The sequence below is a fragment of the Microtus pennsylvanicus genome, chromosome 15, assembly GCF_037038515.1.
Source record: "Microtus pennsylvanicus isolate mMicPen1 chromosome 15, mMicPen1.hap1, whole genome shotgun sequence".
Lineage (NCBI taxonomy): Eukaryota > Metazoa > Chordata > Mammalia > Rodentia > Cricetidae > Microtus > Microtus pennsylvanicus.
In genome coordinates, this window is record NC_134593.1 from 9141490 (window position 1) to 9159188 (window position 17699).

General features: G+C 40.7%; 1 protein-coding gene across 1 annotated transcript in view; it reads left to right on the forward strand.

The window, feature by feature from the left end:
* Nucleotides 1–11629: 11629 nt before the first annotated feature.
* Nucleotides 11630–17699, forward strand: part of LOC142836118 (uncharacterized) — a gene marked incomplete at its 3' end in the record, with an annotated part of 62126 nt that continues 56056 nt past the window's right edge. Inside the window, exon 1 of the mRNA XM_075950136.1 lies at nucleotides 11630–11747. Within this exon, the coding sequence (XP_075806251.1) occupies nucleotides 11662–11747 (86 nt within the window). The remainder of the gene's footprint in view (nucleotides 11748–17699) is intronic.

Genomic DNA, 17699 nt, shown 5'->3' on the forward strand with positions numbered 1-17699 from the left:
ACTTGAGTTTTGTGCATGGTGATAGATATGGGTCTATTTTCATTGTTCTACAGGTTGACATCCAGTTATGCCAGCACCATTTGTTAAAGATGCTTTCTTTCTTTCACTGTATAATTTTAGCTCCTTTGTTGAAAATCAGGTGTTCATAGGTTTGTGGGTTAATAGCTGGGTCTTCAATTCGATTTCATTGGTCAACATCTCTGTTTTTGTGCCAATACCAAGCTGTTTTCATTACTGTATCTGTGAAATAGAGTTTGAAGTCAGGGATGGTAATGCCTCCGGAAGTACTTTTATTGTATAGGATTGTTTTGGCTATCCTGGGTTTCTTGTTTTTCCATATAAAGTTGATTATTGTTCTCTTAAGGTCTGTGAAGAATTTTGTTGGGATTTTAATGGGGATTGCATAGAATTTATAGATTACCTTCGGTAGAATTGCCATTTTTACTATGTTGATCCTACCCATCCAAGAGCAAGGGATACCCTTCAATTTTCTGGTGTTTTCTTCAGTTCCTTTCTTCAATGCCTTAAAGTTTTTGTCAAACAGATCTTTGACTTCCTTGGTTAGAGATACCCTACAATACTTTATGCTATTTGTGGCTACCATAAAAGATGAAGTTTCTCTGATTTCCCTCTCGGCTTCTCTATCCTTTGTGTATAGGAAGGGTACTGATTTTTTTGAGTTGATCTTGCAACCTGCCACATCACTGAAGGTATTTATTAGCTATAGGAGTTCCTTGGTAGAGTTTTTGGGGTCACCAATATACACTATCATATCATCTGCAAATAACGAAAGTTTGACCGCTTTATTTCCGATTGGAATCCTCTTGATCACCTTTGTTGTCTTATTGCTATTACTAGAAGTTCAAGCACTATGTTGAAGATATGGTGAGAGTGGACAGCCTTGTCTTGTTCCTGATTTTAGTGGAATAGCTTTAAGTTTCTCTCCATTTAATTTGATGTTAGCTGTAGGTTTGCTGTATTGCTTTTATTATATTTAGGTATGATCCTTGTATCCCTAATCTCTCCAAAATCTTTATCATAAAGGGGTGTTGAATTTTGTCAAATACATTTTCAGCATCTAATGAAATGTCAGAGAGAGAGAACACGCAAATAAATAAGATCAGAAATGAAAAGGGGGACATAACCACAGACACAGAGGAAATTCAGAGAATCATTAGATCTTACTACAAAAGCCTATATGCCACAAAACTGGAAAATGAAAAGGAAATGGATACTTTTTTAGATAAATATCATATACCAAAGTTAAATCAGGACCAGGTGAACAATCTAAACATACCTGTCAGTCGCGAAGAATTAGAAGCTGTTATCAAAAACCTCCCTACCAAAAAAAGCCCAGGACCAGATGGTTTCAATGCGGAATTCTACCAGAACTTCCAAGAAGAGCTTATATCTATACTCCTTAATGTATTTCACAATATAGAAACAGAAGAGTCATTGCCAAATTCCTTTTATGAAGCTACAGTCACTCTGATACAAAACCCACACAAATACTCAACCAAGAAAGAGAATTACAGGCCAATCTCACTCATGAATATCGACACAAAAATTCTCAATAAAATACTGGCAAACCGAATCCAAGAACACTTTAGAAAAATTATCCATTATGATCAAGTAGGCTTCATCCCAGAGATCCAGGGCTGGTTCAACATACGAAAATCTATCAATGTAATCCACCATATAAATAAACTGAAAGAAAAAAACCATATGATCTTTTCATTAGATGCTGAAAAAGCATTTGACAAAATTCAACACCCCTTTATGATAAAGGTCTTGGAGAGAATAGGGATACAAGGGTCCTTCCTAAATATAATAAAAGCTATTTACAGCAAGCCGACAGCTAACATTAAATTAAACGGAGAAAAACTCAAAGCTATCCCACAAAAATCAGGAACACAACAAGGTTGTCCACTCTCTCCATACCTCTTCAATATAGTGCTTGAAGTTCTAGCAATAGCAATAAGATAACATAAGGGGATGAAGGGGATTCGTATTGGAAAGGAAGAAGTTAAGCTTTCGTTATTTGCAGATGATATGATAGTATACATAAGCGACCCCAAAAATTCTACCAAAGAACTCCTACAGCTTATAAACACCTTTAGTAATGTGGCAGGATACAAGATCAACTCCAAAAAAACAGTTGACTTCCTATACACTAAGGATAAGGAAGCAGAGAGTGAAATCAGAGAAGCATCACCTTTCACGATAGCCAAAAATAGCATAAAATATCTTGGGGTAACTCTGACCAAGAAGTGAAAGACAAGAAGTGAAAGACAAGTTATTTGACAAAAACTATAAGTCTTTGAAGAAAGAAATTGAAGAAGACACCAGAAAATGGAAGGACCTCCCTTGATCTTGGATTGGGAGGATCAACATAGTAAAAATGGCAATTCTACCAAAAGCAATCTATAGATTCAATGCAATCTCCATCAAAATCCCATCAAAATTCTTCACAGATCTGGAGAAGACAATATTCAACTTTATATGAAAAAAAAAAAACCCAGGATATCCAAAACAATAAAGGATTGTCTGGAGGCATTACCATCCCTGACTTCAAACTCTATTACAGAGCTACAGTATTGAAAACAGCTTGGTATTGGCATAAAAACAGAGAAGTCGACCAATGGAATCGAATAGAAGACCCTGACTTTAACCCAAAAACCTATGAACACCTGATTTTCGATAAAGGAGCTAAAAGTATACAATGGAAAAAAGAGAGCATCTTCAACAAATTGTGCTGGCAAAACTGGATGTCAATCTGTAGAAGAATGAAAATAGATCCATATCTCTCACCATGCACAAAACTCAAGTCCAAATGGATTAAAGACCCAATATCAGTCTGAACACACTGAACCTGATAGAAGAGAAAGTGGGAAGTACTCTACAGCACATGGGCACAGGAGACTACTTCCTACGTATAACCCCAGCAGCACAGACACTAAGGGCATCATTGAATAAATGGTACCTCCTGAGACTGAGAAGCTTCTGTAAAGCAAAGGACACTGTCACTGAGACAAAAAGGCAACCCACTTACTGGAAGAAGATTTTCACCAACCCCGCAACTGACAAAGGTCTGATCTCCAAAATATGTAAAGAAATCAAGAAACTAGACCGTAAAAGGCTAATCAACCGAATTATAAAATGGGGCACTGAGCTGAACAGAGAATTCTCAACAGAAGAACTTCAAATGGCCAAAAGACACTTAAGGTCATGCTCAACTTCCTTAGCGATCAGGGAAATGCAAATCAAGACAACTTTAAGATACCATCTTACACCTGTCAGAATGGCTAAAATAAAAAACATCAATGATAACCTTTGCTGGAGAGGTTGTGGAGAAAGGGGTCCACTCATCCATTGCTGGTGGGAATGCAAACTTGTGCAACCACTCTGGAAAGCAGTGTTTCTGTTTCTCAGGAAATTCGGGATCAACCTACCCCTGGATCCAGCAATACCACTCTTGGGAATATACCCAAGAGAGGCCCTATCATACAACAAAAGTATATGCTCAACTATGTTCATGGCAGCATTGTTTGTAATAGCCAGAACCTGGAAACAACCTAGATGCCCTTCAATGGAAGAATGGATGAAGAAAGTATGGAATATATACATATTAGAGTATTACTCAGCAATAAAAAACAAGGACTTCTTGAATTTTGCATACAAATGGACAGAAATAGAAAACACTATCCTGAGTGAGGTAAGCCAGACCCAAAAAGAGGAACATGAGATGTACTCACTCATATTTGGTTTCTAGCCATAAATAAAGGACATTGAGCTTATAATTCATGTTCCTAGAGAAGCTAAATAAGAAGGTGAATCCAAAGACAAACACATAGGCATCCTCCTGAATATTAACCTTTATCATGCGATGAAAGGAGACAGAGACAGAGACCCACATTGGAGCACCGGACAGAAATATCAAGGTCCAAATCAGGAGCAGAAGGAGACGGAGCACGAGCAAGGAACTCAGGACCGCGAGGGGTGCACCCACACACTGAGACAATGGGATGTTCTATGGGGAACTCACCAAGGCCAGCTGGCCTGGGTCTGAATAAGCATGGGATAAAACCGGACTAGCTGAACATAGCGGACAATGAGGAATACTGAGAAATCAAGAACAATCGCAGTGGGTTTCTGATCCTACTGCACGTACTGGCTTTGGGGGAGCCTAGGCAGTTTTGATGCTCACCTTAGGAGACCTGGATAGAGGTGGGCGGTCCTTGGGCTTCCCACAGGGCAGGGAACCCTGATTGCTCTTTGAGCAGATGAGGGAGGGGGAGTTGATCGGGGGAGGGGGAGGGAAATGGGAGGCGGTTGCGGGGAGGAGACAGAAATCCTTAATAAATAAATAAATTATAATAAAATAAAACCACTGGTACTCGGCTTTTTTTTGGTTTAAAGGTTTTTTTTTAATGCCTGCTTCTATTTCCTCACGACTTATAGGTCTATTTAAATTGTTCACCTGGTCTTGATTTAATTTTGGTAAGTGGTACTTATCTAAAAACAAGTCCATTTCTTTTATATTTTCCAACTTTGTGGCATATAAGCTTTTGTAGCAAGACCTAATGATTCTCTGAATTTCCTCAGTGTCTGTTGTTATGTCCCCCTTTTCATTTCTGATCTTGTTAATTTGCATGTTCTCTCTCTGCCTTTTGATTAGTTTGGATAAAGGTTTGTCTATGTTTTTTACTTTCTGAAAGAACCAGCTCTTTTATTGATTCTTTGGATTGTTTTCTGTGTTTCTATTTTGTTGATTTTAGCCCTCAGTTTGAATATTTCCAGTGTTCTACTCCTCCTGGGTGAGTCTGCTTCTTTTTTTTCCCTAGAGCTTGCAGCAGTGCTGTTAAGTCTCTAATGTGAGCTTTCTTCATTTTTTTTTTTTAATGTCGGCACATAGAGCTATAAACTTTCCTATTAGCACTGCTTTAATAGTGTCCCATACATTTGGTTATGTTGTTTCTTTATTTTTGTTGAATTCAAGGAAGACTTTAATATCGTTCTTTATTTCTTCCCTGACCCAAAAGTGGTTCAGTAGTTGACTGTTCAGTTTCCATGAGTTTGTAGGCTTTCTGGGGGTAGAATTTTTGTTAAAATCTAACTTTATTTCATGGTGATCCAATAAGACACAGGTGGTTACTGATATTTTTTGTATCTGTGGAAGTTTGCTTTGTTACCGAGTATGTTGTCAGTTTTTGAGAAGGTTCCATGAGATGCTAAGAAGAGGGTATATTCTTTCCTATTTGTGTGGAACGTTCTATAGATATTTGTTATGTCCATTTGGTTCATTACCTCCGTAAATTCTCTTATTTCTCTGCTAGGTTTCCGTCTGATTGACCTGTCCATTGGTGAGAGAGGAGTGTTGAAGTCTCCTACTATTAGTGTGTGTGGTTTGATGACTGCCTTGAGTTCTAGTAATGTTTCTTTGACATAAGTGTGTGCTTTTATATTAGGGGCATAAATATTATGGATTGAGACTTCATTCTGATGAATTGTTCCTGTTATGAGTATAAAATGTCCCTCTCCATCTCTTCTGATTGATTTTAGTTTAAAGTCCATTTTGTTAGAAATTTGTATAGCCACACCCGCTTGTTTCTTAGTTCTATTTGCTTGAAGAACTTTTTCCCAGCCCTTTACTCTGAGTAGATGTCTGTCTTTGTGGTTGAGGTGTGTTTCTGGTAAGTAGCCGAATATTGGATCCTGTTTTCACATCCACTGTCTTAGCCTGTGCCATTTTTAAAAAATATTTATTTATTAGGCATGCAATATTCTGTCTGTGTGTATGCCTGCAGGACTGAAGAGGGCGCCAGACCCCATTTCAGATGGTTTTGAGCCACCATGTTGTTGCTGGGAATTGAACTCAGGACCTTTGGAAGAGCATGCAATGCTCTTAACCTCTGAGCCATCTCTCCAGCCCCTAGCCTGTGCCTTTTTATAAGTGAATTGAGTCCATTGATATTAAGTGATATTAATGACCAGTGGTTGTTAACTCCAGTTACTTATAATTCATTTTTTTGGTGGTAGAGTTTGCGTGCTTCCCTTCTTTGAGTTGCGCTGGTGAAAGGTTGCTAGATGTCTGAGTTATTGTGGATATTGTTGGATTCCTTGGGTTGTGATTTTCCTTCTATTACTTTCTGTAAATCTGGATTTGTGGCTACATATTGTTTTAATTTGTTTTTGTTCTGGAATATCTTGTTTTCTCCATCGATGGTGAATGCAAGCTTTTCTGTGTATAGTAGTCTCAGCTTGCATCCAAGGTCTCTTAGTGTCTGCAGCACATCTATCCAAGACCTTCTGGCTTTCATGGTTTCCATGGAGAAGTCAGATGTAATTCGGATCGGTTTACCTTTATATGTTCCTTGACCTTTTTTTCCTTGCAGCTCTTAATATTCTTTTTTTATTCTGTATGTTTTGTGTTTTGATTATTATAAGGTTAGGGGATTTTTTTTTTGTCCAATCTATTTAGTGTTCTCTATGCTTCTTGAATCTTCATAGGAATATCCTTCTTTAGGTTGGGAAAGTTTTCTACTCTAATTTTGTTAAATATATTTTCTGGGCCTTTGAACTATAATTCTTCCCCGTCTTCTACCCCTATTATTCGTAGGTTTGGTGTTTTTATTGTATCCCAGATTACCTGGATGTTTTGTGATGAGAATTAGTTGGATTTGCTGTTTTCTTAGATCAGTGTGTTTATTTTCTCTATGGTGTCTTCAACATCTGAGATTCTTTCTTCTGTCTCTTGTATTCTGTTGGTTAAGCTTGTCTCTGTAGTCTCTGTTCATTTACCTCGATTTTCTATATCCAGCCGGCCCTCGGTTTGTGTTTTCTTCCTTACCTCCATTTCAGTTTTCAAGTCTTGAACTGTTTCCATTATCTATTTGATTGTTTTTCCTTGGCTTCCTAGGATATCATTTACGAATTTACTCAATTCTTCAAACTTTTTGTTATTTTTCTCATTCATTTCTTTAAGGGAGTTTTTAACCTCCTGTTTAAGGGCCTCTATCAATTTCATAAAGTCAATTTTTTCTACTTCTTGATTAAGGTGTTCAAGTCCTCCTGTTGTAAGTTCACTGGGTTCTGGTGTTATCATGTTGTTTTTCAGCTTGTTGGAGGAATTGTTGCATTGGCTCCTGTCCCTCTCTTCCTCCGAATGTTCCTCTATGGAACATTCCTTTATTTCTTCCTTGACCTAGGGGTGGTTCAGTAGTTGACTGTTCAGTTTCCATAAGTATGTAGGCTTTCTGGGGTAAGAATTGTTTTTGAATTCTAACTTTATTCCATGATGATCTGATAGTACACAGGTGGTTACTACAATTTCTTTGTATCTGTGGATGTTTGATTTGTTACCAATTATGTGATCAATTTTTGAGAAGGTTCCATGAGATACTGAGAAGAAGGTATGTTCTTTTCTGTTTGGGTGGAATTTTGTATAGATGTCTGTTAAGTCCATTCGGTTCATTACATCTGTTAGTTCTCTTATTTCTCTGTTAAATTTGTGTCTGGTTTACCAGTCCATTGGTGATAGAGAAGTGTTGAAATCTCCTATTTTTAGAGTGTGGGTTTTGATGTATGCTTTGAGTTCTAGTAATGTTTCTTTTACATATGTGGGTGCTTTTATATTAGGGGCATAGATATTCAGGATTGAGATGTCCACCTGATAAATTGTTCTTGTTATGAGTCCAAAGTGTTCTTCTCCATCTCTTCTGATTGATTTTAGTTTGAAATCAAATTTGTTAGATATTAGTATAGCCACACCCACTTGGGTCTTTGGTCCATTTGGTTGGAAAACCTTTTCCCAACCCATTACTCTGAGGTAGTGTCTGTCTTTGAGGTTGAGGTGTATTTCTTGTAAACAGCAGAATGTTGCATCCTGTTTTCATATCCATTCTCTTAAACTGTGCCTTTTTATAGGTGAATTGAGTCCATTGATATTAAGTGATATTAATGACCAGTAGTTGTTAACTCTGATTGTTTTTTCAGGTTGTAGTGTTTGTGTGTTTCTCTTCTTTGAGTTGTGCTGGGGGAGGGTTGTCAGATGCTTGTGTTATTATGGGTGCTATTGGATTCCTTGGTTTGTGATTTACCTTCTAGTATTTTGTAAGGCTGAGTTTGTGGCTACATATTGTTTAAATCTGTTTTTGTCCTGGAATGTCTTGTTTTCTCCATTGATGGTGAATGCAAGCTTTGCTGTGTATAGTAGTCTGGGCTTGCATCCAAGGTCTCTTAGTGTCTGCAGCACATCTATCCAAGACCTTCTGGCTTTCATGGTTTCCACGGAGTAGTCAGGTGTAATTCTGATAGGTTTACCTTTATATGCTCCTTGACCTTTTTCCCTTGCAGCTCTTAATATTCTTTCTTTATTCTGTATGTTTTATGTTTTGATTATTATATGGTGATTTGATGCTTGTTTTTGATCCAGTCTATTTGGTGTTCTGTATGCTTCTTGTACCTTCATAGGAATATTCTTCTTTAGGTTGGAAAAGTTTTCTACTATAATTTTGTTATATATATTTTCTGGGCCTTTGAGTTGTAATTCTTCACCTTCTTCTACCCCTGTTATTCTTAGGTTTGGTCATTTCATGGTTTCCCAGATTTCCCTGATGTTTTGTGTTAAGAATTTGTTGGATTTGTTGTATTCTTTAATCAATGAGTTTATTTCCTCTATAGTATCTTCAGTGTCTGAGATTCTTTCTTCTATCTCTTATATTCTGTTGTTTATACTTGTCTCTCTAGTTCTTGTTCGTTCACCCAGATTTTCTATATCCAGCCTTTACTCAGTTTGTGTTTTCTTCATTGCCTCCATTTCAGTTTTCAAGTCTTGAACTGTTTCCATTACCTGTTTGATGCTTTTTCTTGGTTTTCTTGGATATCTTTGAGAGATTTATCCATTTTTTTCTACATTTTTGTTTGTCTTTTCTGTTTCTTGAACGCAGTTTTTCACATCCTATTTAAGGTTCTCTATTATTTTCATAATGTTACTTGTAAAGTCGATTTCTTCTACTTTCTCTGGAATAGGGTGTTCAAGTCTTCTTGTTGCGTGATCCCTGAATTCTGGTGATGTCATGTTGCCTTTCAGGCTGTTGGAGGAATTCTTACATTGGAGACTGCCCATCTCTTCCTTCAAATGCAGCCAGGAGAGTCTTGGTGTCTTGGTTCAATCAATGGTGTGACTGACACTCTGGATGGATCTCCTCAGTTTCAGCAGCAGGAACTGCTCCTGGGACAAGGATCTTAAAGACAATAGGGTAGGCTTGAGGGAGGCAGGGTCATGTGGAGCAAAGAAGTCCCTGCAGCAGGAGCTGGAGGGGCCCTGTGCTCCCTTCCCTGACCATCCAGCCAGGCATAGCTCATACTTACCGGTCTGATTAGATCTTCTCAGCACAGGAACAGGGACACCTGGTAGTCCGAGGACCCCGCAGATTAAATGGCAAACTTCCTTGTTTTGGTTTTTTATAGCCAATAGTTACATGAGTTTGTCATAGGCGTTGTACTATGCTAGCAGAAGTGGTTATTACTCAGTAGATATGATGATCAAACCCACTTTCCTTAGACATCTATGTGGACCTAAGGAATGGCAAGAGCAATGTCCTTAAATTACAAAGATGACTTTACCTACCAATACATCTCCATAAGATGAACGACTGTTAGGGAGAATGGTAAGTTCTTTTTATTAGAAAGTATTGGAAAGTGAGGCCTTAAAGGTAGGGTTGGTTTCTGGTTTATTTTTTGAGGAAGGGTCTAATGTCTCCCAAGGTGTCCTCACACTGGCTTTGCAGGTTCACCTTGAGCTTACATCATCCTGCTTGTACTTCACAATGCTGAGATTATAAGTGGAGCCACCAGGACCAGTGAGGGCAGCACTAGTCACTGAACCCAGGACTTGCCACATGCTGGGCAGGCACTCTGCCAACTGAGATATGTCTACAGTTGTTGTCTTTATTTTCCCACTATCCTTCTTTTTCCTCCATTAGTCAGACCCTCGCTGTAACTTACTGAGCCCTGTAACTAATCCTGCCTTGGTGTCTTTCGTGCAGTGTGGAGAGCATCACACTCAGCCTGAGGCCTTTCATCATGGTGGATCCACTATTTCAGCTTTCCTCTGCCAACGGATCATGGGAAAGATTACATTCACATAGGGTGCAATTCAACCCTTGTTCCAAACTTGATCTTTCTGTTTGGGCCTCAGGGTGGTCTGTCTGTCCTCTGTGCCTTGTCCTGTGCAGTTTCACTTGTGTTCTGTCTACCCACAGATGCTGCTATGGAGCCAAAATCCCACCCAATGCTCCTCACCAAGAAGCAGATGAAGCAGGAAGTGGAGAGGCTGACCACGGAACTGCAGCTGATCACGAGCCAAAGATATGAGCGGCAAGACCACCTGACCTTCATCAGTGACGATACCATGGAGAACAGGTATTCATTGTTTCAGTCTTCATGGGACTTTCAGCAATGTCACCTTCATCGTTTCCTTTAAGGTTTTGGGTTCTCAGTACCGGACCTCCAGTGTGACCCATGTCTTAAGTTCTTCTCAGGAGAGGCAGACCTGAAGCTTGAGGGGAGGGAGGTGGTGACTCTAGCTAGTCTTCTTTCTCTAAATGAAAACCAGAGCCTGTGGTCTGAGTCACACAACTAAGGGATTGAGATAGTCATGTGCACTTTCCCGATCCCTGAGTGCATTTGGGAAGGACCTGACAGGTGGTGGCTTGGGTCTATACTAGCTGCTGTGAGTTTGGTTGAGTCTTTGAACTTGCCTGAAAGCTGATTGTGTACTGGAAGCTCCTGGTAGCAGCTAGAGAGACCCGTTCCCACTTTGTCCATCTGTGTGCATGACTAGAAGTCCTGGAGCTCATCACAGTTTCTCTCTAGCTTTGTGCCTCATACTCTTAGATAATAATGCTCCATGAATTTCTTTAGCATGCAAACATGTTTCTCTCTCTCTCTCTCTCTCTCTCTCTCTCTCTCTCTCTCTCTCTCTGTCTTCCTCTCTCCCCCTCTCTGCTTCCTCTCCCTAATGTGTTTGTGATTTTATTTGTTTGTTTGTGTGCACACGCACGCACATGCATTTTCAGGTTTGTGTGTCCATAGAGACTCTGGGATCCAGGGGTCTGTATGGGACATGATGATTTGCCTGCACCAATTTCTGGGTGGTGCTAGTGCTGAGATCAGAAAACCCCACTTTAAGCAGCATAGCTCTTGTCCTACATACTCACCTTTATGACCCCTAGAAATCCCTTGTGGGAGTTCATATCACTATCCTGTGTAATAGTCACAGGGGACCTAGAATCGCTGTTCTGAAGTGGGAGAGATGTCATTGTAATATTTGGTGTGGCGAGACGTGTAGCATAAGCCCTGGTAACATGGGGAGCTACACTGAGTCTCTAAGCATACTCAGTGAACACATGCAACCATGGCATCCTCCATCTCTGAAGCCACTGATCTAGTTCCAAGATAACAAGTTTAAAAGCACCAGGAGGTCCCTGTACATAGGATGCAGAATGTGGCATTCACTGGACTGTGGTAGACCGGGATACAACATGAGTTCTCATGATCCTTGAGGCCTCTGATCACAAGGTTCTTTATTCCTGTTTCTAGGCCTTACCACAAGGCAAATCCTTTCTATGAAAAGCTGAATTGGAGCATGTACAGGTCATGTCAGACCTAAGGACCTTGGAAGTTGATTACACTGAGACCTCAGAGAAGTTCAGTGAGCTGACCAAGGAGACAGTTTTCTATCAGTAAGTGCCCATCTTGGCATGGACCCCAAAAGTTGTGAAATGGCCATCTTTGCCTTCATTTTTCTCTGGATTCAGCGTCTGCAACTCCGGATCTAGCCTTTCTGCTTCTTAGCAAGCAGCCTTAGCATGCATCTCTTGGACTTTTGTCTCTTGAACCTAGTATTCCTACATGTGAAAGAGATTCTTCACTAGAAGCAGGGGTTCCTGGAGTCAGGGGTGGCAGGAGGATGCTGGCAGGATCTTACTATGCAGAGCATCTCCACCTGGCTCCTAGTGGAGCGGAGTAAACTGGAGAATTTGTGCCTGCTGAGGCAGGAGAAAAAGAAACTGCTGGATGTCTGGGTGACTGGCTTCTACTGAAGCACCACTTGGAGAACTTGAATGTGATCTGTAAGGACCAAGAGGAAGAGACTAGTGGCCTCAAGACCCAGCAACAAGAGGTAGGAGCAGACAAATCAGGGTAAAGTTGGGCACCTTTTTCCCATTTGACTGCCTCTCTGCCAATCTACCCACCTGTGCTTTCACCCATCACCTTACTTATCCATGTTCCCATCCAGCCACCCACCTCATGGTACCTGGGGTGTTCATTTCAGTGTTCATGCACAAGTACTTCTGGGGCGTTAGCCTCTCATGAGAAACTGAATTATTGGCAAGCCATCCCTGAGTCTCTGTTTGGAGTTGCAGTCTAGAGAAGGAGAAGGGTCAATAACATATAATACACCCACATGTCATTATGATAGGTAGCATTCTGTCCACAGAGCTTCGAGTAAGTGAGTTCCTGGTCCTGGGGCTCATTCGCTCAGCAGGGCTCTTGTGCGATCACACGTGGGAAGCAGTTTGCAACGAGGAGATCCCCATGCACGTGCCATGCTCACAGCCTCAACTCTAGTAACCAGTTGGCCCATGTAGCCACCAAATAACTTGCAGCACACTGCTCACAAACCATATTCAAGTGCTTGGCCTCCTGAAAGGGCCAGAGATCACGCTGACAACACACACCAGGAAGCCTCCTTTCGGAAACCCCACTTTTTTTGCTACTACCAAATAAGAAAACCTCTTATAAAGGAACCACTGTGCTCTCACTCCCCTCCAACAAACACAGCCCATCCAAAAAAATGCCAGCTGCCAAGAAGCCATTCTTATCTCTTTTCCTTTGTGTCTAGAATTCATTTTCAAGCTTCTCAGGTTTTACAAGGATGTAATCAGCCCCACAATGGTACAGCAGTCTGTTGTTGGAGGCTGCTTGTTCATTTTCAGACTGCCCAGACTTGAATCAATCACACAGAAACTATATTATTTGCAATACTGTTTGGCCAATAGCTTACGTGTGTTTTTGGTTAAATCTTAAATTAACCCATTTCTATTACTCTCAGAATTGCCATGGTGATGTGGCTTTCTGGCAAGTTTCTGGTATGTCTGTTCTGGGGACATCTAAATATCTTTTCCTTGACTCCACCCACCTCCTTAATGCATATATCTCATCAAGCGTGGCTTTACACTGTTAAGCTATTGACAGAAAACATCTTCTTTATTAACCAATAGCAGTAAAACATATTAAAAGCATACAGAGGGGAATCCCACATTAGATGTCCTCTTCTGCCATTATATTTCTTTCTATTATCTTTCTTTTTTCCTCCTTTCCTACCTCCATATCTCTCTCTCTCTTTCTCTCTTTCTCTCTCTCTCTCTCTCTCTCTCTCTCTCTCTCTCTCTCTCTCTCTCTCTCTCTGTGTGTGTGTGTGTGTGATTGTGTGTGTTGTATGGTGGTAGTAGTAATAGTATAAGTATTTAGGTGATCTTGTGTGTCATGCACGTGTGCTATTGGCTAAAGGAGACTACTCTGTTTCTGATCAGTCTCTAAATTGAATCAGGGTTTCTAACTCTCCTGGGTGCTTTTACTGTTTTGTCTACCTAGATGACCAGCGTGCTATTTGGATCCTTTGTATGTGCCTAGAGATGAATGATGGTCTGTGACCCTCCAGTAACAACACAGTCTTCTAATGAACTGGAGCTCAAGAGATTGGAGGAAAGTCTTCAGTTGCTGTGGAGGCAGAGGGAAATGCCCATGCAGGAAAAGGACTTGGCAGAAAAGCTACAGCATCACTTTGAATTCTCCCAGCTGAGGTAGGAACCCAGGGTTGGGGAGGAAGTAGAGCCCAGTGGGTCCCTTTTACCTGGGATCTCTGTCTTTCATTGTCTTCTGCTCACATGTATGGTTTCCAACTAGAAACAGGGAAAAATACCTAAGAGAATTGTCCTGGTCCAATCAACAAGAAATTCTGTTCAGAAAACAGTACATTTGATACTCAGTGTATCTCTGGAATTGAGTCTCCCTTCCTCCCTTCTGAACTCTATATGTTCTGAGCAGAAGTTTCTTGAACTGGCAGTGATCTGCCTGCTTCAGCTCCCAGGTAAGGGGATTGAAATGTGTGTACCACCACACCTGGCTGAAATAACACTTTTATTTAGGAACATCCCTTGTGGAGAAGAGAATTCCACCTTTGAACTTTGTTTTCTGCAATATTACCCATTTCCTGTGCAAACTATTCTCTGAATAGAATAGGTTAAGAACTCTCCAGGATGACACAGGCAGATGCCTCAGCTGCAGGTAGGATCAGAACCTTCTCAGAGTATGCTGTTACCTATTCCCAAAGAGAACCAGGACTCAGGTTCCCAGCTATAGCCCCAATGAAATCACAAGTTTCTGCTTGGTCCCGGATCCCTGGCAGGGCCAGGGTACTCAGGCACACATCTCAGGAAATTCTGCTCTAGCATGAGAGGCGCTATCCTGCATGTTGTTCATGTTCAATTGTTTCTTGGACATGAGAACTCAGCTAGCCTCATGACCTTGTTCAGCTTCCTACATGGCAAGGCTTTATTATGGCTATCAATAAAATGATGTAGTTGATCAGTAACTCATCATCAATAACAAATGTATTGCTCATATACTCTTGGACATGGTATTAATATCCTGTTGCTATTTACAAAATGATTTTTCTGAACTTTAGGAGAATGTCCTATTCATTCAAGTAGAAAGACCATTATACAGTGCTGTTTAAAATACGACATGTTTAGGACTGAAAAAATTCTAGGCCTAGCTACTATGTGATCCTTTTCCTTTGAGGATAAAAAGAATGTTATCAGTCCAAAGATCAATGTTGATTGTCCAGGCCACGTAATGTAGTGGAAGATGGTAGCTAGACAGTTGAAATGCCATGTCTCCTTACCTGTGTTCTAATTGCTTTCATCTCCTGAAGTAAGAGGAGCACAGGCTGTGTCCCATCGCCTGGCTAGCTTAACCCCCAAAATAACCACACAGAAATTGTATTATTAAATTACTGCCTGACCCATTATGTCTAGCCTCTTATTGGCTAACTCTCACATCTTGATCTAACCCATTTCTATTAATCTGTGTTCACCACGAGGTCGTGGCTTACCTGGAAAGATTCAGCATGTCTGACTTTGATGCTCCATGGCAGCTCTCCCTCCCTGCCGTCTTTCTCCCAGCATTCAGTTCTGTTTTGCCTGCCTATCTAAGTGCTGCCCTATCAACAGGCCAAGGCAGTTTCTTTATTCAACCAGTGAAAGCAACACATAGACAGAAGAACCTCCTACACCATTTCCCCTTTCTCTGTTTAAACAAAAAAGAAAGGCTTTCTTTTTAACATAGAAAAATTACATATAACAGAACAGTTATCAAGCAAGAAATACAATAACAATATTTAGATCTATTTTATCTTTTATCATAACAAAGGAAAATTATAACTATATCTATCTCTCTATTCTTCAACTCCATCAAAAACTCCAGAAGGATATAATATTACCTAAGTAAACAATAAGTAAGCAACTTCCAAAACTCTGGAAATAACAGAGACATCTCGCTGCTTGGACTGTCACCCAAAGTTTTTCTTTACCATTGGAACATCCATCTTCGGCCTTTAGGCCCATAGTATCCAGCAGACTTTTCCATGAAGCAGGAAATTTCAAAGACAGTTCAGTCACTTTCTTTTGTATCCTGCAGAATGTCTTGTAGACTCTTTCATGAAGCAGGAACCCCGAAGGACCATCTCAACTTTAGGCAAATTCAACAATCCTCTCTCTTTATTGGTTCTTCATGTCCAGTTTACACAATGGTTTAGGCAAGAGTAGTTTCTTGCCCAAATCGCTAGCAAACTCCATAAGGAGCCTCTTTGATGTCCATCTTCCTCAGGAAGTAGCTTGGTGCTGCCAGGAGCAGATGTGTCTTATTGTCATGAAAAGCCCTAAGTTATTAAAACATTTTAAATGCCATATTCTGTAGTCTTTGAAAGATATGAAGAATGCCTATCTAACTGAAATATATCTCTATATATCTAGAAAATCTAACTAACATGACTACAAGCTTGACTATTATTGATGATTATCCATTAACAACCTATACTTCCTAATTATACATTATATTTTTTAAGTGTATGGGTAATATTTATTTTTTATTTTTCTTTTATTTTTTATTGAAAAGCAAATTTCCACCTCCTCCCAGCCTCCCATTTTCCTCCTCCTCCCAGTCCTTTCCCCCTCCCCTTACTCCTCTCCCCCTCCCCCTCCAGTCCGAAGACCAGTCAGGGTTCACTGCCCTGTGGAAAGTCCAAGGTACCCCCACTATATCTAGGACTAGGAAAGTGAGCATCCAAACTGGCTAGGCTTCCACAAAGCCAGAACATGAAGTAGGATCAAAACCCAGTGCCATTGTCCTTGGCTTCTCATCAGCCCTCATTGTCCGCCATGTTCAGAGAGTTCAGTGTTATCCCATGCTTATTCAGTCCCAGTCCAGCTGGCCTTGGTGAGCCCCACTGTCTCAATGGGTGGGTGCACCTCTCACAGTCCTGAGTTCCTTGCTCATGTTCTCCCTCCTTCTGCTCCTCATTTGGACCTTGGGAGCTCAGTCCGGTGCTTCAGTGTGGGTCTCTGTCTCTATCTCCATCCATAGCCAGATGAAGGTTCTATGGTGATATGCAAGATACTCATCAGTATAGCTATAGGATAGGGCCATTTCAGGTTCCCTATCCTCAGCTACCCAAGGAATTAACTGGGGACATCGCCCTGGGCACCTGGGAGCCACTCTAGGTTCAAGTCTCTTGCCAACCCTAAAATGGCTCCCTTAATTAAGATATGTGCTTCCCTGCTCCCCTATCCACACTTCCCATTCTAAGTTGCCCCCATCCTCCCCTTCTCACTTTTCTCTCCCCATCTCCCCTTACCCCTTCCCACCCCACCCCAAAGATCACAATTTTTTGCCAGGCAACGTTGTCTACTTCCCATACCAGGAGAATAAGTATATTTTTTCTTTGGGTTCAACTTCTTATTTAGCTTCTTTAGGATCACAAAATTATAGACTCAATGTCCTTTATTTATGGTTAGAAACCAATTATGAGTGAGTACATCCCATGTTCATCTTTTTGGGTCTGGGTCACCTCACTCAGGATAGTGTTTTCTATTTCCATCCATTTGCATTCAAAATTCAAGATGTCATTGTTTTTTACTGCAGCGTAGTACTCTAATGTGTATATATTCCATACTTTCTTCATCCATTCTTCCATTAAAGGGCATCTAGGTTGTTTCCAGGTTCTGGCTATTACAAATAATGCTGCTATGAACATAGTTGAACAAATGCTTTTGTAATATGATAGGGCATCTCTTGGGTATATTCCCAAGAGTAGTATTGCTAGGTCCTGGGGTAGGTTGATCCCGAATTTACTGAGAAACCGATACACTGATTTCCAAAGTGGTTGCACAAATTTGCATTCCCACCAGCAATGGATGAGGGTTCCCCTCCTCCTACTCAGTGGTAGAATAGTCAGAGTGTGGCTCCAGGCAAGTGACTTCACCTGTCTGAGCTTCCAGTTATCCACCTGGCAAATGGTAATTCTGTTAGTGCCTCCTTCTGAAAGCTGTTATGATCAGTACATGGACAAG